Source organism: Eutrigla gurnardus (assembly GCF_963514095.1).
Source record: "Eutrigla gurnardus genome assembly, chromosome: 17".
Taxonomy (NCBI): Eukaryota; Metazoa; Chordata; class Actinopteri; order Perciformes; family Triglidae; genus Eutrigla; species Eutrigla gurnardus.
Genome location: NC_139928.1, coordinates 19989753 through 20016822, shown reverse-complemented (window position 1 = coordinate 20016822; position 27070 = coordinate 19989753). Strand labels below are relative to the sequence as shown.

At 43.9% G+C, this 27070-nt stretch overlaps 1 protein-coding gene across 4 annotated transcripts in view; it reads left to right on the top strand.

Annotated features, from left to right (window-relative positions):
* The first annotated feature begins 1469 nt into the window (after positions 1-1469).
* col11a2 (collagen, type XI, alpha 2) overlaps positions 1470-27070 on the top strand; it is a 40354-nt gene continuing 14753 nt past the window's right edge. Inside the window, exons 1-13 of one of the 4 annotated variants that reach the window (XM_084032426.1) lie at positions 1470-2023; positions 14036-14197; positions 14965-15175; positions 15456-15618; positions 16320-16442; positions 20094-21266; positions 22595-22708; positions 24141-24353; positions 25304-25357; positions 25794-25835; positions 25963-26025; positions 26136-26210; positions 26634-26720. In XM_084032426.1, coding sequence (XP_083888552.1) covers positions 1906-2023; positions 14036-14197; positions 14965-15175; positions 15456-15618; positions 16320-16442; positions 20094-21266; positions 22595-22708; positions 24141-24353; positions 25304-25357; positions 25794-25835; positions 25963-26025; positions 26136-26210; positions 26634-26720 — 2598 coding nt within the window. In that variant the 5' untranslated portion in view covers positions 1470-1905. The remainder of the gene's footprint in view (positions 2024-14035; positions 14198-14964; positions 15176-15455; positions 15619-16319; positions 16443-20093; positions 21267-22594; positions 22709-24140; positions 24354-25303; positions 25358-25793; positions 25836-25962; positions 26026-26135; positions 26211-26633; positions 26721-27070) is intronic. The other 3 variants (XM_084032427.1, XM_084032428.1, XM_084032429.1) reach the window with 3 other exon arrangements.

The window sequence follows — 27070 nt, the reverse complement described above, 5'->3', positions numbered from 1 at the left end:
GTGTCTTGCATTCTCTCTGCTGGCCATCAGGGGGCGACTCCTCTGGTTTCAGATAGAAGTCTGATAGCATGGAAGTCAGCGTGGGCTCAGCTGTTGTCTGAAATTAGATCCGGTCCAGATTTATGTCTTCAGTAGGAACACATGGGGGAGGGTTTGGGATGATTTGACCATCATAAAGTCAGGTGTCATTAACTTTAAACACTGCAGGCAAAAAACACAGTTTTTCATACACTGGTCTAAGATGTTGGACTATTTTGCCTCCGTAACACGTCTTCTTTCAGACTGGTGGAAAGAAAATGTCCAAAATACACATTTATGTGTTTATTTTACTACTTATTTACCTATTATTATTTACCTACTACCTATTTGCATCCATAGATTTCTCAGAATTTCACAAAAAGTCACCATTAGATAATTCCTTATTTGCATATTTAAACATGACATTTCAGATTATTTCTTTTTATTATGATACATCTACATTTTTCTCTGATTCTGAATCTGAAATCTCCTCTTCAGTTACACCCAACCACCAAACCTTACAGTTTAATTTCTATCTGTATAGAAGGTTTTACAGAGGGCTCTGTTCATATATAATTTATAGCCTTTAGAGTTATACAACATGATAATACTAAAAACAGGGAGAATGTTTTTTTTCAAGTATTTTCGATAGAGGTAGAGAACAGACATCATAAAAACTTCTGATAAAAATGAAAAAAACATTTCTAACCTGACTTTTTAAAGTGTTCAGATTTCTGTTGTGAAAATGTAATACATTTTGTATATTTAAACATAACAAAAAAAGCATCCCTCTCTCCCTCTGCCCACCCGAGCTGACGCTGCAAAACAAGGCCACGTGGGACTGGCCAATCAGAACTAGAGGAACGCTCCAATGATTGGGTGAAGGGGGCGGGGTGATTTGCGCGGACAGAAACCTGATTGGCTGGCCGAACGCTCACTCCTCGCTGCACAGCTCGGCGCGGTGAGTGGTCCTGCTGTCTTATCCGCCGCGTACCTGAACCCTTCTTCTGGTTTAGAAAGACAGGCTCTTCATGCTACTGTTACACAGACAATAAAGTAGGAAGTAGAAAAAAGGTAAAGAACATTTATCTTCTCACATTGTTTAGAGAGAATCAGACAGAAATGGTGTTACTGACTTCTGTGCGTCCAACGCGCAACACTAGAGTGTAAACTCACAGATGGAAAGAAAGACGCAGTGTGTGTGTGTGTGTGTGTGTGTGTGTGTGTGTGTGTGTGTGTGTGTGTGTGTGTGTGTGTGTGTGTGTGTGTGTGTGTGTGTGTGTGTGTGTATTTATCTAGGTTTAGCTATCATTAAAGACGTTCAGTTCACACTCTCAGACGCTCCTCCACGTAGATCCACGTACGCCGTGGGCGCAATTACGCACGCCCTCTGTCTCCCTCTCCCCCTTTGCCATTCACCCTCTCCCTCTCTTTATCTCTCTCTCTCTCTCTCCCCACACACACACACACACGCTGTCACTCTTCGTGGGAGTAAGTGTGTAAGTAAAGAAGGGAAGAGGGAAAGAGAGAAGGGAGAGAGAGAGCGTGATTCCAGGTCTCTCTCTGCTGCTCTCTCCACTTTGGGTACGCGTACCCAGTTTGACTCAATGGGGCTTTAGCACTAAGGGGTTAAACGTAAAAATAAAATATATTTATTCACCCCGAACCCCCTTTAGTGTTTAGGTTTTGTACAGGCCGACATTGGTAACTCGTTAAGGAAAGGCTCCGGGAGAGAGGTAGAGACGTCTCCAGAGGCGTGCCTTTTTTGTCTGTTGCCTCGCAGAAGTTCAGTCGGGTCCTTCTCGTCGGCTGGCTTTCTGTGAGAGGATAACTGCCACCATATCCTACATTTACAGCTCAACCAGACCGGCAAACTACTGCAACACTATGGATACTGGAGATTGTCCCTTCCGGAAGAAACGGAGACCTTGGCGCATGGACTTCTCATCCTTCGCCTTGGTCGCCGTGGTGCTCGTCGTGTGCCAAACGACCGTGGTTCGGGCAGGTAAGACACTTTCTTTTATTACTAGCTGTGATGTTTACTGTGCGTTTTAAATTGAACTTGGTCAGATCATCCGGGCACCTTTTAGTGTTTCTTCTTTGACAGGTCTTCCTCTCTGTCTGGATTAACGTGCGTAATAAATGCTGGCCTTCGTTCCAGGACACTTGCGCACCTGACATGCTTTTCTCGTTTTCCCAGAAAAATATGGTCAACAGTTACTCTCGGCTTAGTGAGTCCAATTCATCCCAGTACGACTCGATGCCATAATTATGTGACTGCCACCGAACTATAATTGTAACACTTTTTGGGGGGAAATGCGACGTGAATGGACTATGAGGTTTCGTCGCTGTGTGTACAAAGGTGCTTTCCATAAAAACAAAGAGAAATAACGAGGCCAACATATATGTATCTGTTTGTATGTATTATTATACGTTTAAAGTGAGCTGAAACCTCAACATATGTCCAGTCCGATAATGGACTTATCGACCACTGCACAGAGCAGATACCTTATAAAAGCCTTTAATGGATTACAGGAAAACCAACGCGTTATTATTATGTTCCAATAAATAAAATGCGCTTCTTTGGACGTCACTCCTCCTGCTGCCTCTCGGCCTGCATGCACCGCTGTGCCAATATTTCACCCATCCGGGTGCTTTTTTTTGTCATTTGTTGACTTTTCCAGTTTATTTAAACAGAATTTCACTTCCAAGAGTCTCGTTCAGTTTTGACAGGATGGTGCTCGTTTTTTTGACCCCTCCCATCCGCAGGGGGGCATGGGCTAGGACGGTGCGACCTGCTGCGTCGGGGGAGGTTTGATCGACTAATCAGCCCTTTTACTACTTTTATTATCTGTGATGCAACTGAACGTTCGGCTGCGAGTAAACCGGGCTGCCAGCAGGTCACTGTGTGATGTTGACTGGGCGTTTACCAGTTCAGCCTGTGCACCCATCCACCCATCCATTCATCCACCCATTCATCCATCCATCCATCCATCCATCCATCCACCCATCCATCCATCACGGCCTCTGCGCGTGCAGGGAGGACGTATTTCTAACAAGTTTGTAGATAGTGACACTAAGCCAATGGAAACTCTGTCTGTGTGCGTTTTAATGTTGATAACAAAGAGAAGCACATGGTGTAGACATTATTTTGACTTCTTCTCCCCCTCAGGTGTACAGGTGTAGCCTGTAGGCCGACTGAAAGGAGTCGTCTGTATAGGCTGCAGTTCCCTGACGGGCCGCTAGTTGTCTCGAGTTATTTTTGACACACAGAATTCCATTGATTTCACCTGATCAATTCCGAGCTGACTTTTAATGGATGACATGCGACATGTCATGGAAATAAATTAAATACAAAAAAAATAATGCAATCACGTTTTGTTTTTGTCCAAAGTGCGACAGCGTGAGTTAAATAGTGGTATTTAAATACGATCTGCTGTGTTTTATTGAACATGTTTAAATGTTAATCTAAAGCAGATTTGGAAATAACTTTTTATTTAGAAATAAAATCGTTTAAGAAGTTTCGGTGGACACATGGTCAATGGCGCTTTATTCGACAGTTTGCGGACCAGGAGGGGTTAGAAACATAAAGTGCCCTCCTCCAGTGTATTCTTTGGCGCCGTTTCGAGTTTCAGATTGCGAGAGGCGATTGCACCTTCCCGTCGTCCCCCGTGTGTATTTTGGAGGCGGACGACTGAGACATTTCTGCGTCTTTATGAATGGCTTATTATGCGGCGGAGCACCTCAGTCACGTGGGTCTGGGAGTGAAAGCGTCCAGTGTGTCCTGTCTATGTGCGCTCTGTACACGTCTGTTGGTGTATATGCGGCTGTAGGCTATGGATGTTTTTCTTCCCCTTCAGGGTGTTGAAACGTATGCCACATCTGTGTGAATGTGCCTCTGTGTGCAGGTGCTGTTCCTCATCTTAAAGGCTGTTCCTTTAAGGCGTTTTAATCATCTGTGATGATGTCAGAGTGACACAAATAAAAAAAATGGACAATGGATGGACACATGGCACAATGGATCCGAGACTCATTGGTGGACCACTGCATGCGCGCTGCGTCTGTCTGCATCTGTCTGCGTCTGTCTGCGCACTCCTGCGCGCGCAGTGTGGTAGAGCAGCCCAGATGTTAGAGTAAACTCCATAACTGAGCCCCACCCAAGCTGTGAAAGACCAATTTAGAGAAGAACGTGGTCAGAATGTTTATTCTTTCTTCCCTGGGAGAACGAAGACTAGGAAAGGAGGAGGATGCCGGATGGATGGATGGATGGATGGATGGATGGATGGATGGATGGATGGATGGATGGAGGAATGATGGATGGATGGATATATTAATGGATGGATGAATGGAGGAATAATGGATGGATGGATGGATGGATGGATGGATGGATGGACGGAGGAATGATGGATGGATGGATGGATGGATGGATGGATGGAGGAATAATGGATGGATGGATGGAGGAATGATGGATGGATGGATGGATGGACGGAGGAATGATGGATGGATGGATGGAGGAATGATTGATGGATGGATGGATGGATGGATGGATGGATGGATGGATGGATGGATGGATGGATGGGGGAATAATGGATGGATGGATGGATGGATGGACGGAGGAATGATGGATGGATGGATGGATGGAGGAATAATGGATGGATGATGGATGGATGGATGGATGGATGGATGGATGGATGGATGGATGGATGGATGGATGGATGGATGGATGGAGGAATAATGGATGGATGCATGGATGGAGGGATGGATGATGGATGGATGATGGATGGATGATGGATGGATGATGGATGGAGGAATAATGGATGGATGGATGATGGATGGATGGATGATGGATGGATGGAGGAATGATGGATGGATGATGGATGGATGGATGGATGGATGGATGGCTGGATGGATGGATGGATGGATGGATGGAGGAATGATGGATGGATGCATGGATGGATGGATGGCTGGATGGATGGATGGAGGAATAATGGATGGATGGATGATGGATGGATGGATGGATGGATGGATGGATGCATGGACGGATGGACGGATGGACGGATGGATGGAGGAATAATGGATGGAATGATGGATGGATGGATGGCAGGAGGTATAATGCATGGATGGATGATGTATGGATGGATGGAATGATGGATGGATGGATGATGGATGGATGATGGATGGATGGATGGATGGATGGATGGAATGATGGATGGATGGATGATGGATGGATGATGGATGGATGGATGGATGGATGATGGATGGATGGATGATGGATGGATGGATGCATGGATGGATGATGGATGGATGAATGATGGATGGATGGATGGATGGATGATGGATGGAGGTATAATGCATGGATGGATGATGGATGGATGGATGGAGGAATAATGGATGGATGCATGGATGGATGGAATGATGGATGGATGGATGGATGATGGATGGATGATGGATGGATGGATGGATGGATGGATGGATGGATGGAATGATGGATGGATGGATGATGGATGGATGATGGATGGATGGATGGATGATGGATGGATGGATGATGGATGGATGGATGGATGGATGCATGGATGGATGATGGATGGATGGATGAATGATGGATGGATGGATGGATGGATGGATGGATGCATGGATGGATGATGGATGGATGGATGGATGGATGGATGGATGGATGGATGGATGGATGGATGCATGGATGGATGGAGGAAGGATGGATGGATGGATGATGGATGGATGATGGATGGATGGAGGAATAATGGATGGATGGAAGGATGGATGGATGGATGGATGGATGATGGATGGATGGATGGATGGATGGATGGATGGATGGATGGATGGATGGATGATGGATGGATGGATGGATGGATGGATGGATGGATGGAGGAATGATGGATGGATGGATGATGGATGGATGATGGATGGATGGAGGAATAATGGATGGATGGAAGGATGGATGGATGGATGGATGGATGATGGATGGATGGATGGATGGATGGATGGATGGATGGATGGATGGATGGATGATGGATGGATGGATGGATGATGGATGGATGAAGCACCCAGAGACCTACAGAAAGGCATGAAAGCCGCGTTTTGTTCAAAGGGGGAGAAAATCCGAGGGTAATATTTTCTTGACATGGATGTTCCTCCACCTCATTTCAAAGCAGAGTGCTCCTCAAAGGGCAGTCTGTCTGGGTTTGGCAAAACATAACTTAACCCAGCGCTCCCTCGCTCTCTCTCTCTGCTGGTGAATAGAGCTACTATATGTGGAGGAGGAGGAGGAGGAGGAGGAGGAGGCCTTTGACAGCTCATTCCTGTGACTGTATGGAAGTGTGTGGTATTTCAGGCTTCTGTTGGTCATGTGACCCAGTCTGGCACCTTTAACCTCGGCCCTTTTGATTTTTCCTCTGCTTTGTCATCATTTTCCCATGGGCCCTTGTGGCTCTCGTGATCCACATAGCCCAGTTGCGACGGGCCCCGGTGCATGCTGGGGGGGCGCTACGGTGCACGCTAGTCACTGAAGCATCACTGTCACGAAGCACAAACACACCATTAGGCTTATGTATACTTTCCCAACAATGTGGTGGATTTTACAGTATAATGGGTTACGAAGCTACTGTCTCTCTCTGGGGCCCCACCCTGCAGGCCCCTGTGTAACCACACCGCCACTATATTTACACCCGTGTCCACATCCTTGTTTCCAGGATCAGTTTTACAGTTTGATCACTAGTTTTGGCTCGTCAGCGTTGCACATATTTCTCAGCAGCCAGGAAATCCCTAAAAATACCAGCCAATGTAGCGTTTTAATATAAGGGACATTTCTGTTTTCAGGTGTTTTATTTTTTATTACATTCTGAATTGTGAGAGGATCATTTTATCAATAACATAACATTATAAATGTTAAGGAGTCATTTTAGTCGGACAGAGTTGCTCGGTTTTTGTTAACCTAGTTCTGCTGTTGATGGCAGATATGCAAGGAATATTTTTCAGACCTATTTTCGGACTTTAAGTTTGATAATGTACATTTTTTGTGTGTGTAATTTATTTCTTGACAGAAGTGTGAATGGTATACCATATATTGTAAATCTGCAGAATCTTCCGTTTTAGGGTTGAAGAAAATCTCTGTCAAATTAATGGAAAAGGCGCTGGTAGTTTTTTCTTACAGTGCATTACATGCATCTTCATTGTCACTGCACATGGTACAACTACTGCAACAATGAAATGCAGAAATCTCCATGGTACTGAGTCTCTGCATTAGATTCAGTTGTAAAAGCCCACTAAAACGTCCTTTTCCAGAGCCTCAGGTCTGTTGAGAAGCTCAGGTATCTTTTATTTTTAAAGACACCCTCACCATCACTCTCAGTCTCCATGGCCTGAATCACAGATAAATCATCATTTGCATTGACACATAAGACCCAAACTGTGGTTGTCACAGTAAAACAAACACAAGTCAAAGCACATGAATGTTTCTGAAGCATGACATCCCCTCAAACTTGTAAAAACCCTTTCTCAGACATCCACACTGCAGACTGAAAGGAGCAGATAGATAGTTTCATCGGTGATGATTTAGGCGTCGCTCTGTTTTAGCAGAAGATGTACAAGCACGGCGGGAGAGTTTCCCAACGTTATAATGACAGGCTGCATGTATTGGATGCTATTCCTAGTCACTGTTATTTTGCTGCTTCTAGGAAGTCAGTGTAGGCGGGTGGGGAGACCAGCTGTGTGCTTTTGCATGTGATGTTAAAGTACATCTTTTTATAATTGTATCTGCATATATACTGTATATTTTGATTGTACGGTGTGCGGTATCTCAACTATGGCAGCTATAAATCTGTTATATTGGCAGCAGAAAAATCAGTAAAACCCAAATACAGTTACCGTGACTCTGTGCAACAAGTGCTTTATCTTTAAAAGTATTCTATTGAGTGTTTTTGGAAGGAGGTGTACAGACTGTGCTTCTATTTTGTGCCCTTGCTGGACGTTACAGGGTACGGCAGACTGTCTCCTGGTCAGGGCCCTGTGGTCCCGAGTACTGTAGGCCTTGTGGTGTCAGGATCCACCCTCAGGTCCAAACTAAGACTGCGGCCTCCAGCCCTGAAACCACACGAGCCTCCAGCACGATACACGTCGGCAGCCTCCGGCTGGCACCGACCACATAATGGTACACAGCGGACAGTAGAGGACTTCTTGGACATCTGCTGGCAGCAGCTCCTCCGTGGAGAAACCACATAAGGCTGCGACACAGTGATTGTTTGCACTAAACTGTAGTGACGAATAAACCACAAGGCTTCATTAGTGCCAATAGCATAGAAATAGACTGTGAACCGTTCAGTGGCCATTTGCTAGTTCAAAAGAAAATGGTGATTAGCTGTGATGATGATGGCTGTGAAGTGGTGCAGCTCTGTGGAGATGGATGGCTAGTTAGTTAGCTTGATAGCATGGCCTCATTGGTAGCAGCAGGCAGAATCAGCATCTGCTGCAATCTGCTGTCTGGTAGCATGTTAATTCCACCATGCTTTATTGCTGGACTGGTGAAATCTTTCCTACGGTTTGTGGATGAAGCCTGAAGTTGTTCACTGTTACTCATTTACTCTCTGCTTCGTAACGCTACCACTCCACTGCTAGTTACAGCAAAACTGGGTTATTTTACACAGAAGTACCCACTACGATGTTCACAATAATAACACCCACCTGACCTCTTGGTATAAAAGGTGAATGAATTAATTTAATTAAGTTCCGTGTCCTCTCTAGAAGCTTTCCCAAACCAGTAAAAACAAGCCGTAGTCATCGTAGTCGTAGGACAACAGAGATGTTGTTGGTTTTGTTTCCAAAATGGGTGTTTGACTGTTTTACAGGCTGTGGTTACAGGCAAAAGACCCTAAGACGGATGTTGTGCTTCACGTAGATTATTGTTCTCTGTTTGGGAGATGTTTTGGCCTGGCAGACTTTGTGGAGGGCTGCAGGGATGATGTGTGTTTATACGTCACATGGTTCATCATCAAAAAGCCAATAGGGTTTTCCCATCAGGAAAAAAAAGGCTTTTGGATACAGAAAATAAGCTCTGTGGCGAACATACTTGATGATACTATGGTACTATGACAGTATGGTGCTAAGATACTATAATACGGCAAAATAATCTTCTTTAAAAAGTTATTTTTGGGAAAAAAAATACAGCATATTATCAGGATATTCTGAGTGGCAATATTGTATCATGACACAGAGGCCAAGTATCAGACTTATTATATAAACTATTAATATCGCAAATACATACAATGACTAAACTCAGATGAACCGCGTGAAAAATGTTTCATATTAGATCAAACAGATGTTAATAATCAATTGCAAAATATGTTAAAAAACGTATCGCAGAATCAGAATAAGCATAGTTACTTAATAATATTGCAGCATGAGGCCTCTGGTGATCCCCACCTAGACTTTACTGACATGTTTTATAGATCATAGAACATAAATAAGATTTAACTCTTTAACTCTGAACTCCCTGGACTTTGATCATTTATGCCTCGAGTTCTCCGGAGTGATTGGAGGAATTCATTGAGACATAAAGCGTGGTTCTGTATTAATCTTTATCCTCTCAGGGCAGCGAGTCAGTCACATGGCATCACATCTGCATGATAATTAACACCAATCTGACAAACCCTCATTTTATATAAATAATGTATATTCTAACAACCCTCTTTTTTACAGCCCGGGTACTCATAATGGGTATTCTGTCTGTGTACACAAGGTATTATAAATAAATCCTAACTACAGAGCACCATGTTGAAAATTACAACCTGCAGCAGCTCGTACGCCTCGCCGTCGTGGTCAGCTGGTGATTGAGGAACAACTGGAGTTTACTGTGTGTGTGTGTGTGTGTGTGTGTGTGTGTGTGTGTGTGTGTGTGTGTGTGTGTGTTAATCTGCGGTCAATATTGCACGTCCCTCTCGCTCTGTATGTCTAACAATGTGGCCGTTGTGTAAAGGTGAGAGGTGAGGGGTCAACGTGTCAGCTGGAGTGTGTGTCTGGTATTTGGCACAGCTGTACCAAAAGAGGAAAGGGGCACACGTGCACACACACACACACACACACACACACACATACACACACACACACACACACACACACACACATACACACGGGGCATCGAAGGCAGAAAGCTCAGGAGAGGAAATACAGGTTTCAGTTGTCACCTCGCACAAGTCTGCAGTGATAGTATGAACCGGGTCTCAGAGGGCTGACTGTGTGTGTGTGTGCGTGTGTGTGTGTGTGTGTGTGTGTGTGTGTGTGTGTGTTAATCACCATGGTTCCTTCCAGCCTCCAGCCTGTGACACTTAATTAAATCAGTTCAGCTCCATCTAGTGGCCACAGAGGGAAACTACATGAAATCAAACTGTTGCTGAAAACTCTCTCTCTCTCTCTCTCTCTCTCTCTCTCTCTCTCTCTCTCTCTCTCTCTCTCTCTCTCTCTCTCTCTCTCTCTCTCTCTCTGTGCCATCATGTTTTCTTCCAGGTTATAATGGGGGTGTACCTCTGTGTGTATATATTAGTAGTATAATGTAGTACTACGGGAGGTACTGTACATTCAAATGACTGAGCTCCATTATACACCTTTATGAGCACCGTGAAAGGATTTTAATCAAAATAAGACATTGGGGTTTGGTCATCCTTTTTCATCAGTGATATATATAATATAATATAATATAATATAATATTATATACACTACACTACACTACAGAGACTTCTCAAACTGCCTGCACACCTAAAAGCTTTAGTTAAGTGAGCTGTTTGTGCTCTTATGTAAACACATAAAAGGAAAATTAACAAAAGGTTCAGCAAGGAAAGCCTACATGGTAATATAAGATTATCCCCAATATTAGACCAATTTCAGATCCAATTCAGTCTACTCAGCACCAGCAGGTAGACGAGTTCTAGTCATCACTTTTTTTATTTCTGCCAGCTGCAGCTGTCAGTCGGGATAACTGTCCATGCTACTGTAATCTTTACCTACAGCCCCGGTGGTAACCGCCCTCACGTCTCAGGCAGCCCTGGTTCACGTCTTAATGACAGCAGTGTGATTGGCCCGCGTTTACATCAATAGGCTGCAGCCATCTGCGAGCGCTTATGGTAAGAAAGGCCGATGGAGGGGGAAGAGAGAGAGTAAAGGGAGAGAGTGTGTTCCCCCTGGCTTTCTGTTTTTCTACCATGTCTAGTTTCATATTTGCCACCCTTCGTCTGTGAGTGTGTACCTCTGTGGCCCCCGCGTGTTATTTTTGTGGGTGTGTTTTTGTCGTGATTGTGGTCCTCCAGGCAGGAAGGGCCTCGGCTGCAGATGTGAGCTGGGCGGGCGGCAGGGGAACAGTGCGCCACATTGTACTGGGCATACTGGGGGAGCTCGCACTGCAATCTGATCCAGTATCCTGCCATCACAGAACCACGCTGTCTACTGTCACTGCCTGACCCCCCAAAACACACACACACACACACACACACACACACACACACACACACACACACTCCACCTTTGCCTGAACCTCTCTCTCGCTCCAGTAGTCCCTCGACCTCTCTCTCATTCCCAGCATTCCTGCAAAAGTCTTGAAAGGTATGAGGGAAAGATTCAATGACCTTCAGGTCTTGGAAAAGTTTGGAAATTGGACAGAAAAAAACATGAAACCATGTCCATTTATTAATCTTCCTGTTAATTTTTTAATTATAACTTAGTTAAGCAAATATAAAGACATTGAGGTCAAGCCTGGAAGCAAAAGCAAAAAGACAATTGGATTTTTTAATTGGATGTAAAAATTAAATGGCATCTAACCAAAAGCTAATTGATAAAACTTACTGACTTCTAGACTCGGGAACCGGAAGTGCAAAAATGCTGACTCATTTCTGGGTTTTCGGACTCATTCCTGCAGCAGAAAATATAGAATTTTAAACAAAGAACCATAAATTGTTCTTTTGTCTCTCTCTGTCTCACATTTCCACTTTCACTCATTGATAATCTTAGTCCATCTCCTCAAGCTGCTGATTTTCTGTTTTGGATGGTTAATGTAGCATCTACCTCTCATTTCCTCCCCTCCTCACATATTTCTTCCTCTTCCTCCCCCTCCACTCATCCTCTCTCTGGGTCTAGAGTGACGTTAACGGGCTGTGGTCTAGACACCCTGAGGCTATATTAACGCACCATTTGCTCTGTCTGAATAAATATTACCATCTGCGGGCCTGTTGGACTGAGTGTTAACTGGGAGACGCTGGGTGTCACCTAAACACGATGGGATCGGTGTGGTTTATAGCGCGTGGAGAATGGTGATGGACTTCCTTATTGGATTAGAGTTAATGCCATGCTGTTAGATGCTCTGTTGTGCTTCTAAGACACGCTGCCGTGTGCACGATTACATCACTTCTGCATAACGCTTTTGGAAATGCCGGTTTATTGATGTGGCTGTTAAATGGAGACAACAAGGAGGGGAGGGCTTGGTTATCTCCTCATCAGAGCTGTACTTTTTACACGGGCATGCATCACTGCCAGCGTCGGTTTATTATGAGAGGTGCCTTAGCAGGGATGGCTGTAAATACATGTAATTGGCTGTTAACAGCAGAGCTGGGTCTCTGGAGCCGCTCAAACACAGCGCGGCTAGCTCGGAGAGAGGGATGATAACTGACTGCAGGAAAATGTGAATACTGGGTGTTGTTAAAAACTTTATAGCTACCTCACTTTAAACCATAGGGACCTACTTATACTTTTGATTTGGACTCTCAAGCTGCAGAATATTTTTAAAGGTACATTCAGGGTATTAATACATCAGAAAACAACTATAGTGTAAAGATATAGTGGAGTAATGTCACTCTCCCTCTGTGTGTGTTCGGAGCTCCTGTCTACTTTGTTTACATAGCATGCTTTCAGTGCATGTGGGCGTGCCCTACTAGCAAGCCCACGTTGAGAACCATGTGGGGGGGGGGGGGGGGGGGGTGAGGTATGCTCTGAAATATGAATTTAGCACCTTTAAAGTGTTTAAGAGCATCAGTTTGTTCATAACAGTACTGTGAATCTTCCGGGGATTTATAGAAAATATTGAGCCCTGAACATCAGGTCGCACTTTCTATCAAATTAGATAAATCTGACTGAGACTTCCTTCACCCTCTGTAATATTAGTACTGTTGTTTAACTCCACAAGTGAAATTAATTATGACATAATAAACATGGTTGTTTTTATGCAGCTAACCCTTTTACAGTGTCCTGTAAATGTGCACGACAAGCAGCGCTGACGTGTTACACGTCACGGCCTCTCTGGTTCATCAAAGTGTGTGTGTGTGTGTGTGTGTGTGTGTGTGTTCATCATGTGAAACCGTGAAATGGTTGTGTGTGTCCTCAAACATTCATCCGACTCAGCACTATCACATCAACCGCCGCTTGTAGCAGTTGCTTGATAACTGAGAGCAGAATGGAGGCGACTGTCTGGACTCGGACCTGGACTGAGCTTTAGTGTAGCTGCCCTGCAGCCCTCCATGTATGCGGCTTGGACTCCGGCCCACACGCTCCAGCACAGTGCTTCCTTTCTTACATTATACCTGAATGTACAGTGGTCACCATTGTGGACGTGCCCTGTACCTGCTCCTGTGTCGCATTAGTGCTGCAAGAACATTTTAGATTGCTTGTGAGATTAACTTTTTTGGTCCTCTGGGTAAAGTTAGGGCGCTGCAGCTGCAAAAAGAATGGCTGCGGTGAAATATAAAACTATTTTGAATTCAGCAGGATAGGAAGCAGTGATTTCTATACAGCCTGGTGGATGATGGGTCTTTAGGTGGAGAAAACACCTGAATAATGAAGGGGGCCTGAAACAATCCATTTTAGCTCCTGTCTCTTTAAGAAAAGTGTGTGAAATATATGGCACACCTTTTACAAAGCGCCTGCTGTAGTGTAATAATCAAATTGTCGTTTTTATGCATTCTTATGTGTTTAACTGGCCGTACACATCTATATCCCAAAGTGTGATGACACTGTTCCTCTCGTCCTCAGACCCAGTGGATGTGTTGCGGGCTCTGCAGGTTCCCTCTCTCCCCGAGGGCGTGAAGAAAGTCCCCGGCTTCTGCACATCCCGCCGCTCCGGCAGCCCCGACCACGCTTACCGCATCACCAAGAAGGCCCAGATCTCTGCCCCCACCAAGGAGCTCTTCTCAGGTAGGCGTCACCTGGCAGGGTCATCGGGTCGTCTCACTGTTTGGAGAGACTGCTGCAAACTTTAAATCGTGGTTTCATGTTCGCTTTACTTACTTTACTCTGTCCATCTATTATTTTCATCATGTGGGAGGATTTAAGGAAGCCATTATAGGATCTTTAATATGACATCAGTGATGACTGATTGAATAGCTGGGCTCTTTATTTCATTCTAGGCAACGTCAATGTTTCTCCATCTCTATATATTTTATTTAAATTACCAAAAAAGTTATTTAATATAAAAGCATTTGTTGTGCATGTTTGTATTCTCAGACTTCTTAATGTTCCAGTTACATCACAACCACAGTACGCTTTAAGACGGGCTTAATATTGAACAGATTTGCAGAGTGTGGAAACCCATAATTAGAATGACAGGTTGTTCTTCATGTTTGTATGTTTTTTAAGCTGAACTCTGGAGTTTAGCGAGGCTGTGGTGCCCCATGCTTGATTGCTCACCGATATAAAGTATAATTATGTGTTGCACTTAAGCCGTGTGGGAGAGCCATAACAAATGAACTTAAAAACACCGTCTGACACCCTCGAGTAATGAGCGGAGAAAGAGAAAGTGGCACTTATGTGGTTGTGAAGAAATCCTCAAAAGTCGAGAGCAACTCATGGTTGGAGGTTTAAGCTGCCTTCCTTCTCCAGCTCGGCCCACCTGTTATTACGTGGCCTCGTCATCGGTGCCAGCTTCACACAGGACTAACATCCCTCCCTTCCCTCACCGACAGGTCGATTCCCGGAGAACTTCTCCATCATGGCTCTGGTTAAAGCCCAGGCCGGTCTCCAGGCCTTCCTCCTCTCCATCTACAGCGAGCAGGGCATCCAGCAGCTGGGCATTGAAATGGGACGCTCCCCCATTTTCCTGTACGAGGACCAGAACGGCAAGCCAGCCCCTGAGGACTACCCACTGTTCAGAGGCGTCAACCTGGCTGATGGCAAGTCAGTAACCAGCAACAACCAGTTTGTGACTGGTTGAGATGACACGTTTGAGGCTGTGTGTGTGTGTGTGTGTGTGTGTGTGTGTGTGTGTGTGTGTGTGTGTGTGTGTGTGTGTGTGTGTGTGTGTGTGTGTGTGTGTGTGTCTGTGTGTGTGTGTGTGTGTGTGTGTGCGTGTGTGTGTGTGTGTTTGGGGTTCACGGGTCGGTTTGAAGCCTTTTTAATCAGGCCTGTAGTCACAGTACACATTTATTCGCCCTGCGTTCCTCCTGCTTGTCTCTAGGTGGCATCGCATCGCCCTCTCCGTTACGAGGAAAAACGTGACACTGCTGCTGGACTGCAAAAAGAAGATGACCCGCCCCCTGCCCCGTGGCAACAACGCAGAGGTCGACACCAATGGCATCACAGTGTTCGGAGCCCGTCTGCTCGACAAGGAGGTTTTTCAGGTGAGGACCTTTAGAACCTTTAGAACCTGCAAGGGCCAAAGGATGTGGATATTGGCTGGGTGGCTCTGTACACTGTAGGAAGTTCTAGTCATAACCTACATTAATACATTAACTGGTTATGAAACAGTCTGAATGTAATACTATATGGTCTACATAAGTAAACAAGCTCGTCATCAATGCCACTTGGTCCGATTCCGGCGAAATCAGATGAACTCCTGCAGGTTCAGAAGAAACTCCTCCAGCACCAAGCACACTGCTGCTCGCTGCCCCCTCCAACCTGCCGTCAGAGCTCCGTTAGGAGGTGCTCCGCAGGTCCCCAGGACCAGAACGTATTGCCAGGCCAACTGGAGGGAAGGGAGGCACAGGAGAACCAGAACCAGGACTGAGCGTGGCCGACTGTTAGAACCTGCTGCAGTAAAGTTTTCTAAAGGGAATCTGGTGCTGGGAAACACTTTTGTACACAGGGACCACCATAATCAACACAAAATATTTCTTGTTGTAGCTTTAATATATATATTTTGTAAAAATGTTACTGTATATTATAACATAGGTGCACAATATGAACAGGGATGATCGAAAAGGTTTAAAAATGTATTGTTTTAGTTCATCTTGACTTCAGGAAGATTCCTTTGAGTCCGTTAACAGATAATGCAGCTGTATAGGATTTGGTTGATCTCTTTAGTTTCTGTTTTTTTCTACAGGGAGACATCCAGCAACTGCTGATCGCCTCCAACCCCCAGGCTGCCTATGACTTCTGTGAACACTACAGCCCTGACTGTGACTCCCCATTGCCCAAGACCCAGGCTCAGGACCCCAACACATACGTGAGTAACACCATCCTCAGATGTATAAATCCACGTTTTCTCCTCCACCACACACCCAACTGTTGACCTTATACTAGTGACAGGGTACAGAAACTAGCCTTTTCATTCCACTCACACCTCTTATAACAGTTACTGTGTGATGAGTTCACACAAATCCCACACAAGACTACCGGTAGCATCTATTACACTGTCGACGCTAACACGTCATCACCATCATCTGTAGCTCCGATAAAGCAGGCCCAAACACAACCTGTGGACTTTGCTTTCCTTTTCTTTGGCACGGTTCTAAAGGCTGGTCATGTAGTGGATGAAACCAGTCCTCTGGAAATGAAAGAAAAGTCCTCGGGTTCAGTTTGTTCATCTGATAATGTCATCAAAGTGCTGCCCTCCCTTTCTGTCCTCCTCACGCATCATCAGCAACAGTTTGTATCCATCCACTTTCCTCCTCACCTCCTCGGTGTGTGTGTCCCTGAGGTAACTCAAAAAACAAAGCAGAGACATCATCATATCATCCTTTCACCTTCTAAAAGTTGGCACATTTCCATCATTCCACACACTTGTTGGAGAAACAAAAGCTTGAATTGTTGCGGCGGTGCTTCTGCTCTACTGGGGAAGGTAGGGGAAAGAGGATGATACAAGCCGATGTGTCTTCCCCCATTTTTCCCCCCGTGGATTGAAAGAAAGTTAAATTCTGATTGGTTTTCGGGTTAAATTGAGACATATAAGCATTTGGCATGAAGATGGCTTAAGGCGGAGCCTCTTTGCTTACTGAGACTGGTTGTGCACATTACATACATTATGAGCTCTGCCTCCCTTTTTCCTCTCAAAGACATACTGGTATTTGGGAGCGAACAGCTCCCTGCTGCGCCGCAGAGCTAAAGCCATTCATCCATCCACAGTGCACGATGTTTGTTTTAGAAGCCTGCATGCTGGATCAGTCAATACAATCACGTCCCAAACCCTGCCATGTTGATGCTTTCTCAATGAATATAAATCCGTGTGGATTTATATTCATTGGCTTCACCCATCGCACTATTTTTTTTTTTTTGTTGTTGTTGCTGTTTTCTCATTCATCAAGGTCGCCTGTGTGTTTCACACCAACACCCTTCAACCACTCCTTCTGATGAATGTGAAAAAAAATAAAATCCTAGCATTTTATTACCTACTTTGCTGTCTATCACCATGTTTTATTTTTTGCTGCTTCACCCCACATTCACCCCTTCTTTACCTTTACTCATCCCCTCTGCAAACCCTATTCACCTCCCCTTGGACATCCTCCCTCCCCCTCTTCATGCATTCCTCTCCCTCCATTCCTCTGGCTTTCACGTCCCCACCTTCCAACCCATCCATTCCTCCATCCTTCCCATCTTTCAATCCTTCCCCATCTCTCAGTACTTTGATGAGGAGCAGGATGACCATGAATACCCTTATTATTATGAGGAAACAACAGGCGTTCCCTCCTCCTCTGCGCCCCCCTCTCCCCAACCTGGGGCCCCCAGTCAACAGGTAAAGAGGGAGCACGAGAGAGGGCAAACAAGGGTGGGGTTTGTGGAAGGGAAGGGGAATGAGAGAGAGATTACAGCACTAACAGAGGCATAATTCATAATATAGGTTTGGCTTGTCAAATATGGGTCAACTACATTTTCCCTGATAATATTGCACTTATAATTGTTTGAAAACCTCTATTTTACTTGCCTCTCTCATCCCTCATCGCTTCATACCTCCTTTGTTTTATTCACATTGCACCTATTCTTTAATCCACATTGACCTCTCACACGTCCCTCTCCTTTCCACCGTCTCTGTCACACAGGATTACCGTTGCTCCCTATGGTTATTTTTGTCCTCATGTCATTTACATGTTGTCATATATGTACTATGTGTGTTCAGATGTGGTCAAGTGGGGGCACTGGGGTTCGTGTAAGGTGCAGCTGTGTTTTTATACACATGTGCAAAAACCCTTTTTCCTCACGTTCCTCTCCACTCAGTTCTCCAGCCTTCACTCCTTCTTCATGTATCCTGTTTAATAAGCATGTTCATTTGTGGATCTGCTGGCGTACCGAGCCAGTTGATCACACGATGATTTGGGGTTTTGTCTATGATGATACACAAGTTAGCATAGGAAACACCTAAGAATGTGTCAGAGGAGCCTGTACTTAAAAATGATCTTGGTCAAATAGTCTTTGTAAATGAGTTTTGTTTTCTTTACATTGTGTCCAAGATGGATGGGGTTTGTCACACAATGGGTGTGACAAACAGAACAGTGTAATTAAATGGACTTTAAATGCTTATTAGCTGTGTTTCCATTCTCTTAGTGAAGCCTTTTAGTGTATTAGAAAATACATTTATGTACAAAGATAATGTTTATGCTCGCTTGAGGTGGTTTTTGCTTTATTTATTATTATAAAGGAGTTGATGTGCTAAATGCAAACGTAACTTCTATTTGGAGACATTTAAAAAAGTTCGCCTCACAGTCTCTTGACAATTGAATGGAAACATTTATTATTTATTACAAACTCCACCCAATGGCTTCACAGTTGATCATCAAGAACCACACAGCTAGATTTACATCACTATTTGACCGGGGCATGTGTCTGTATTGTCTTGTTCCTTGCATGACTTCTTAATTGTCTTGGAGGATGTCGCTGCATGCTTGTACCTCTAGGTCGTTTGTTTCCATCCCAGTCTTCCAGTCAACCTGGGGATATCAATGCACATGTGTTTGTCTTGGTATATGCATTCATGGTTGTACATCTGATCTTTGTATGGCATGCATGGCATACATGTATGCCACAGTCTGTCTCCTATCTGTCTGTTTGTGTTCTGTACTGCATATTTCAGGAGTTTATATTCAAGGTGTTTTTCCATCACACTATGTTACCTGGATGATGTTTGTTAACTTACAATTGTTAATTTGCATGTAGTTTCAGCATGAGAAGTAAGAATGAATAGTGTCCTGTTGTTTCCATGTTGTGGTTTTATGTGACTAACATGCATTTGCATGCTCGCCTGGCCTCCTTTTTTAGTATGGCTCAACGGCAGTAACCTTCTCTGTAGTTGGACCGCTCAGTGCATTATAAACTGGTGGTGTGTGTGAGAGAGCAGCAGGTCAATGTATCAGTGATGTGTCTGTGTGTGTGCATGTACAGTGTGTGTATGTGTGTGTCCAGCACCAGCTTCACCTGACCAATCACACCCTCAGTGCCTCTGCCAAACCACAGGCTCCAGTGCAAGCGCAAAGATGCTGCTTTGTCGTTTAATATTGGGAATGGCATTACTGGAGAGACCAGCAAAAACTCCTCTAAATAACTTGGGTCAAAGACATACAAATTGTGAAAATGTAGATTTGAAAGTACTGGTATTTTTCTTCCAGTTGTATATTTTCCAGTTGTCTTTAAACGTGTATTAATCGTCTGCTGTATCCAGTAATGCCTGTACAGTCTCAGTCAATCATCCAAGCCTTGGCCATCTTTATGTCATTGTTTCTCAAAACATCCACTCTTGTCTTTCTCTCTTCTGTCCATCCCTTGTTTGTGCTTTTCACCCCCCTCCCAACCCTTCCTTGTATCTTTGTCTTCCTCCACTCTCTCTTTGTCAATATGCACTTTTACATACTAAACACCATCTCAACCAAACAATATTCATGGACATTAGAAGAAGGCGCTCAATGGAAAAGCAGCCCCGACCAAATCCATCCCTGTCAAACCCAAACCCACTCCATCTAAGCCTGCCAAGACTGGATCAAACAAACTCGTAGTCAAGGCACCTATGCCCACCAAAGCTCCCAAGTCTTCCGTAGCCAAGCCATCCAAAGCAAAGCCCACTGCAGTAGAGATCCTCTTGTCTAAGATCAAACCAACAGCAGCGGCTAAATCTAAACCCACAGCCGCCCCAGCTAAGAACGGTAATGGTAAAACAGCTGCTGAGAAGAAAGCCAATGGTGCAACTAAAGCCAATGGCAATGGAAAAGCAGCTGTTACAAAAACAAATGGCAATGGCAAAGCTGCTGCTGATGCCAAGCCTACAGCTCATGCCAAGGTGAATGGAAATGGCAAGGTTGTTGTTGAGAAGAAAGTCAATGGGAATGGAAAATCCTCAGCAGAAAAGAAAGCCAGTGGAAATGGAAAAGTCACTGTTGTGTCTAAGACTAATGGAAACAGCAAAGCTGCAGCAGAGAAGAAAGTCAATGGAAATGGCAAAACTACTATCGAAGTTAAAGAGGTTAAAGTCAAAATTAATGGCAAGGCTGAGAATAAAGTCAATGGTGAGGCTAAGGCTAATGGCAATGGCAAAGTTGTTACTGTGGTAGAAAAGAAAGCCATTAGTAATGGCGCTGCAGGTCAGACAAAAATTGAAACCACTACAAAAGCAAAGACTGAGAACATTGTCAAAGTAGAAAAGATAGAAAAGACTGTGGTCATTGCAGCTAAATCAGCTTCCAAAGTAGAAGCTACTAAGGCACCCAAACCCACGAAAGCAGCAAAACCTGAACCTACCAAAACAGCAAAGGCCGTGGCCACCAAATCTACAGCAAAAACACAAGTAAAGACAGAAGTCACCAAAGTGAAAACCGTGGTCAGCAAAGTGCCTCTGGTCAAACCAACGGTGAGCAAGGTGGTGAAGAATGTGGTGGAAAAGGTTTCCATCCTGAAGAAAATAGCTCCAACACCTGCCCCTGTCCGGCCAACTCCACCCAGACCCACGAAAACCAAGGTGGTGCTGGACAGCAATGTCAAATCCCAGCACAGACCATTCCCTCCCTTCGGCAAGACTGCGCTGAGTGGAACTACAGTCCCAGCCAAGAAATTTACCAACGGTTATCAACAGGTACAACAAGAGGTCCCATGTTTGGGTCAGAATGTCCAGAGCCGTATGTCCCATCTGCTCCATCTCGTTGCCAGCTCTCTCCTCCATCCAGGGTCTGCAGCAAAATCTATGTGGAACTTAACTTTTTTTAATGTTTACACATTTTTGAGGGTCGCTTTTATGAAAAGTTTGATCTTTCAATATGTTGCTGGAAGTGCAGATTTTGAGGTAAATCCTTGATGGTGGACAATCTGGTCTTCAGAATGGAAGCTGGTTCATACCAAGCTGGGTGCCTTCTCCTCTGTTCATATATCATATGATCTTTATGATCAACCCAACTTCTCCATATGATATGATACAGCGGTGCACATTGAAGCATGGCTAAATGTACAGTTTCATTGTTCTTTACTTCACTTCACACTCCTGCCTTTTGAAGCTGAAACGGGATCTCAGAACCTGAATACACTCCAGCACTCCGTCTCTTTCTCTTCAGGGGAAACCATTAACTTACTGGTGAAATGAATGAGCATGGATTTCAAAAACTAAACCTGAGAAAACACAAATACTATCACATTGCATACACAAGCAACACAACAAACCTCCTCTGTCTGTCACTCTGTCTCTGTTTTTTTTTTAAAGTACCTGTGTTTTCTCCCTGACATCTGTCTCTTTGTCTTTGGCCATATTTTGTATCAAATATGAATGAAGCAGCCTCACAGAACCTTAACAGCAAGCTTAAAGTTGAGCTTTAAAGTTAAATTTCATTCAACATGTGACATTGTGAGGTTCATGGTTGTAAGTGGGTTCTGGGAAATTCATAGGATGTGTTTTATTGAGTTCTGTGAGGCTGCTGATCGGGGTTGTCTCTGTTTTCTGGTCTTGGGTGAAACTAGACATCCCAAAGCATCAAGTTATGATGCTTTCATCTGAAGGGATGGATTGAGGCTCTCAGACCTACTTGCAATAAGAACAGACGTCACCCTTTCATGATTATTGGCTTTAGAAAGCAAAAAAAAAAAAAGAAAGTTCCACAGTATAATAAAAAGAAATCTCAGCGAAACAGTCTCAATGACTCCCTAAATCTTGCATATGGCAACATTTATAGTTATTGAGACTGAAACCAACAGAAATTTCTTTAGTAAAAATGGATCTTTACAACTTTAAAAATGTGTGTTGCCAGTAAAGGTATTCTTTGCCTCTGGGAACGACAATTTTATGATGTGATCCATTTTTACAACTTTTAATTAACTCATCATCACTTACAAGCAGACTTTGAACTAACCTCGCTCTTCCATTAAAATCTGCTTACTTCCTCCCTGCTCCCCAATTCTGTCAACTTGACCAATCAGGATGTAGACACTGAATATTCGGAGGCTGGCCACACCCCTACAGAGACTGATTATTACTATGAGGAGTCGGTGCCAGAGGGTGAGGTGATTGGACAAGAAGAGATCCCTGTACAGGTAAAACAGAGAGTTACACACACAGTTTAAGCCTTATTAGATAATAAATACAAATCTCCAGATACATTCGCTCAAATTGAAGATACTTCCATCATCACCAAAGGAAGGAGACAGTGTAAATAGTTGTGTGGTGGTGAGCCCAGTCTTTGTAGTTTAACCTAGTAGTTGTAGTCTGTCTTTACACTTTTCTAACCACATCGGTGTTCCGTTGGCACCGACGCCACGGGACTAGACATAAGAGAGAAGCTTTTTCAAAGAGAATGCACCACATTCATCTGTATCGTCAAACATTTCTACGTGGCTCCCTTTTTCCCCTAACAACAAGATTCCTGTTCTCATCTGGAGATCCTTCGTTGATCAGGTTGAGATCTTCACATAAGAGCAAAAGTCTTGTGAAAAAGGGATCCGCGTAGGAATATTTGATGTGCAGTTTTAACCACAGCAACAAAGGGAGATGAATATAATGCATTCTGCTTTGAGAGAAATGTCTAACTCAACTAAAGAATACAGTATCTGCTGTGGCTTCCTTTACAGCCCTAAACTATCAGAATTTGTGAAGGACTTTCTCACCGTTCTGATCTGTTTCTGATATTTTGACAATAATCCATATTGTCACTGTAATAAATAATCCATACTCTTACTGTTTAGTGCATATTAGCTGACTTTGATGACTTGTTTTCCAATTTTGAATGTTTTTTTCCAATGTTTTGGAGATGTGTCAGCTCTATATGGTATATTTTAGGAACAAATACACGTTTTTCACTATTTGGTGTCATATTTACTTTTTCAATGACTGTTTTGTTTTTTAAAAATGAGATAACAGTATGGCATAATTCCACTGGATTCATGTTTTGTTTTAAAGCATCCATGGTAAGTGAAATAGAAAATAACATAGCGTTTGCTTGGCATTAGTACAAAGCAGCAGCAGCTTGTTTCCACAAAGTGCTTCATATCAGCTCTGTGTGTTTAAGGGACTTGACATGCATCACCTTGAGATTAAAAGTGTATTTTTTTTTTTAATTATTCAGGTAAATTTGGTGAAATCATTCGGTTAGAGGCCATCAAACACAAACTGATGAGGATACTTTGGTGGAAACATACCATTATAAGCTAGATAGATAATTACCAGGAGATTTAAAGTCACAGGATGAACCCGCTAATGAAGAAATCAGACTGAAGTAACAGCATGAAGGACTGATAGTCTGCCAGGTGTCTTTTTGTTCACTGTCCCTATTTGTTTGCAAAAGGTAAGACTCACTTCTTTCTATATATGCCCCCTCTTCGCTCCCCCTCATTCTGTTTCTCTGACTAACGTTTCCCCATCATACACACCTCTCCCTCCTTCCTTCCTTCCCTTTTCCTCTTCTATCTCTCTTTTCCTTTGCTCCATCCATCCTCTCGTGCCCCGTGTGGTCTGATACACCCAACCCAGCCCCAGGTGGAGACGGCGTTGGTGGGAGAGGAGGTAGATGTTACCAAGGCAGGCGGTGTGGGCGAGGAGGCCTTCACTGAGGAGTATGTGACTGGGGACGTGGACCCTAAGGAATACGACTATTCCTACAGGGACTACAGTGAGCCAATGGAGACCGCGGAGGGCCATGCCAACATGGGCCCCGCCCTGTCCGCGGTGACAGACGAGGGAGGCGTAAGTCGTTTTGCTTCAGAGGCAAAAAAAACAGAAACAAAATCAGTTTCAACCAACTCTGAATCCTAGTCTTTGTCGAATCGTATTCAATGGCCTCTCAAATGACTTGATTGAGTTTGCCGTCTCTCAAAGGCCATTATGGAGAAGCATCATTTATTTATGCTTTTGTTTTTTTGCAACCTTCTTACCAATGGTGGCTAATTTGAACACATGAACGTGACAGACTGAACTGGAGAGACAGACCTCAAAGTCATAGAATCAGTTTAGATATCTCTAGTTACTTATCTAGTCTGGAACTTAAAATATAATGTCAGTCCACCATGTGTTGGTTGTTTACACCCTATTCAGTTCCTATGCAAAGTGTTATGCAAAAAAATTCACCACACAAGTAAAATAGATGAAATGTGTGCCAGGCAAGCTCGATCAGTCAGAGAGGCACCTGTATTTGAATGCATTAAGGACCAAGACAGAGTCCCAGATCAGTGGTTGAAATGGGTTTTATTCTATCTATACGGTGTATAGTGAGAAATCCTGGACCCCAGGAGGAATAGCTGATACCACGGTAGAAGCTATTGGGGATCCTGATAAACATAATGCTATAGCTTGACACTGACAACGACATTCACTGTATAAAGAGGCATTTGGAAATTTTCTTGAATGCCCTTTACCTCGGTGTATGTCTTGGTTTAGAGCTGCTAAGCCCAGATGATTCTGGGTATCTGTGCAAAAAGATAACTAGTAGTGGACCAACACTTTGGAGAAGCATTGACTCATCGGTATTTGGACCAAAGCTTATGCCTTTATCCCAAGCAAAACAGGTTTTCATTTGATCGTTCTATTTGCTAGCATAATGCTGTTTGATATAATGTGTGTTGTTGCTTTCGATTGGCTGAGTGAGGAGCGCTGTACTGACTACGCTGTGTTGTTGGCTACATGTGTGTTTTCCTCAGGCTGCCGTCAGAGGCCAGAAAGGAGAGAAGGGAGATCCTGCTGTCTTGGAGCCTGTGAGTTACTAAGTGTCCTTCAGCAGCGTTACTGTACCTCAGCAAGGAAAGGAAAAGCTTGTTGTGTGATAAAGGACACATCTGCAGCCGGTATTTGTTTGTATGGTTGCCACGGAGCCATTATAAATGTCTGTGACCTTTTGAAAGACTAAATGACAAGCATCTTTGTAGAAAGAGCTGAATTCATCCATTCATCCATTTCAGTCCCGACAAGAAATACCTTATTAAACCTTACATGCAGTTGTTAAGGATCAGATATCTGCAGCTGGATGCCAATACTTTATTTACCAAGGCAATCGTACTGCAACAAACAATCCCAACATATCTGCAAAATCAGGAGTCTGATTCAAGGAGTAATGACTTGTACGGTATGTTCCTGTTTGTCAGGTTTGTGTCCTCCTGTGTAACTTGTGTGACTTGGTTTTGCCTTCTGCAGGGTATGCTGATTGAAGGACCTCCAGGACCTGAGGGACCCGCTGTAAGTAAAGGATGCTTATTCTCTTCATATTCATACCATACTTAGCCAGTTGACTTCTCTATGGCAAGGTAGTTGTTGATATTCCAATGCACCATAATCAAACTGCATCCTTCCCCACCTCTTTCAGGGTCCTAGTGGCCCCCCTGGCTCCTCTGGACCTCCTGGCTCATTTGGTGACCCTGGCGAGAGGGTGAGTGCCGGTTTGTAGAGACATCAGTGCAGATTCTGAGACGTAGAAGCGTATGTCACTTCCACTCTGATTCCACCTGAACCTCACTCTTCCCTCTCTCCATCCCACAGGGCATCCCTGGTAAGGCTGGTCTGCCTGGAGCTGATGGAATCCCTGGACCTCCTGGAACCTCAGTCATGTTGCCTGTGAGTCCCCCTGAACGTTTGACCCTTTATTTGAAAAGTCCAGGAATGAGTCCTGAGACCTGGAAATGAGACATTTTGCACATTTTGCTAATCGTTAGCTGAACACTGGTCCGCCTTGAGCGTAGTGGTGGTGTTGTTCGTTCATAGCCTAAAATGACTAAGTAAGTAAGTAGCATCAACCAGGGAGGTGCTAACATCCGGGTTGTCATCATCCCTGCAGCCCTCTATGGCTTGATGACGTCTTCTTTTTATATTTAGGTATATAAAGACCAACTGATCACGGCTACGATATATAAATCTTCTATTTTCATTAGTTCATTTTATTGCTCTGCAGTCGTTTTTCTTGATGAATGATGTCTATTTTTTCCAACATTCATGAGGTAAAGTCTATACTCACTAATGTGTTTTCTCTTGCTTTTGCAGTTCCGTTTCGGTCAGAGTGGAGGAGATAAGGGCCCTGCCGTTTCTGCACAGGAAGCCCAGGCAGCAGCCATCTTGTCTCAGGCCAGGGTCAGTCATCATCACTTTCACTCTTCTACTGTTAGTTTGCCTCAAGGATCAAATCAGTGGAGTATTGATGCTTCGCTGTTGCCAGATTGTTTCTATCTGTGTAGAACTTCATTAGAACATTATTTGAAGAAAACCTCCCTCACTGAAGTCGGTACAAAAAACACAAAGCAAAATATAATATGCAACAAAAATCAAACACGGTAGAGAAAACCTATTTACAGCACATTTCTGACTTAATTTACATTTTGATTTTTAGACATTTAGCTGATGTTTTCAGTGTGAAAGGAGATTTAAATGTTCTTCATACATCGCCAACGTTACAAGCAGCCATGTGCCTCCATGATCACTGA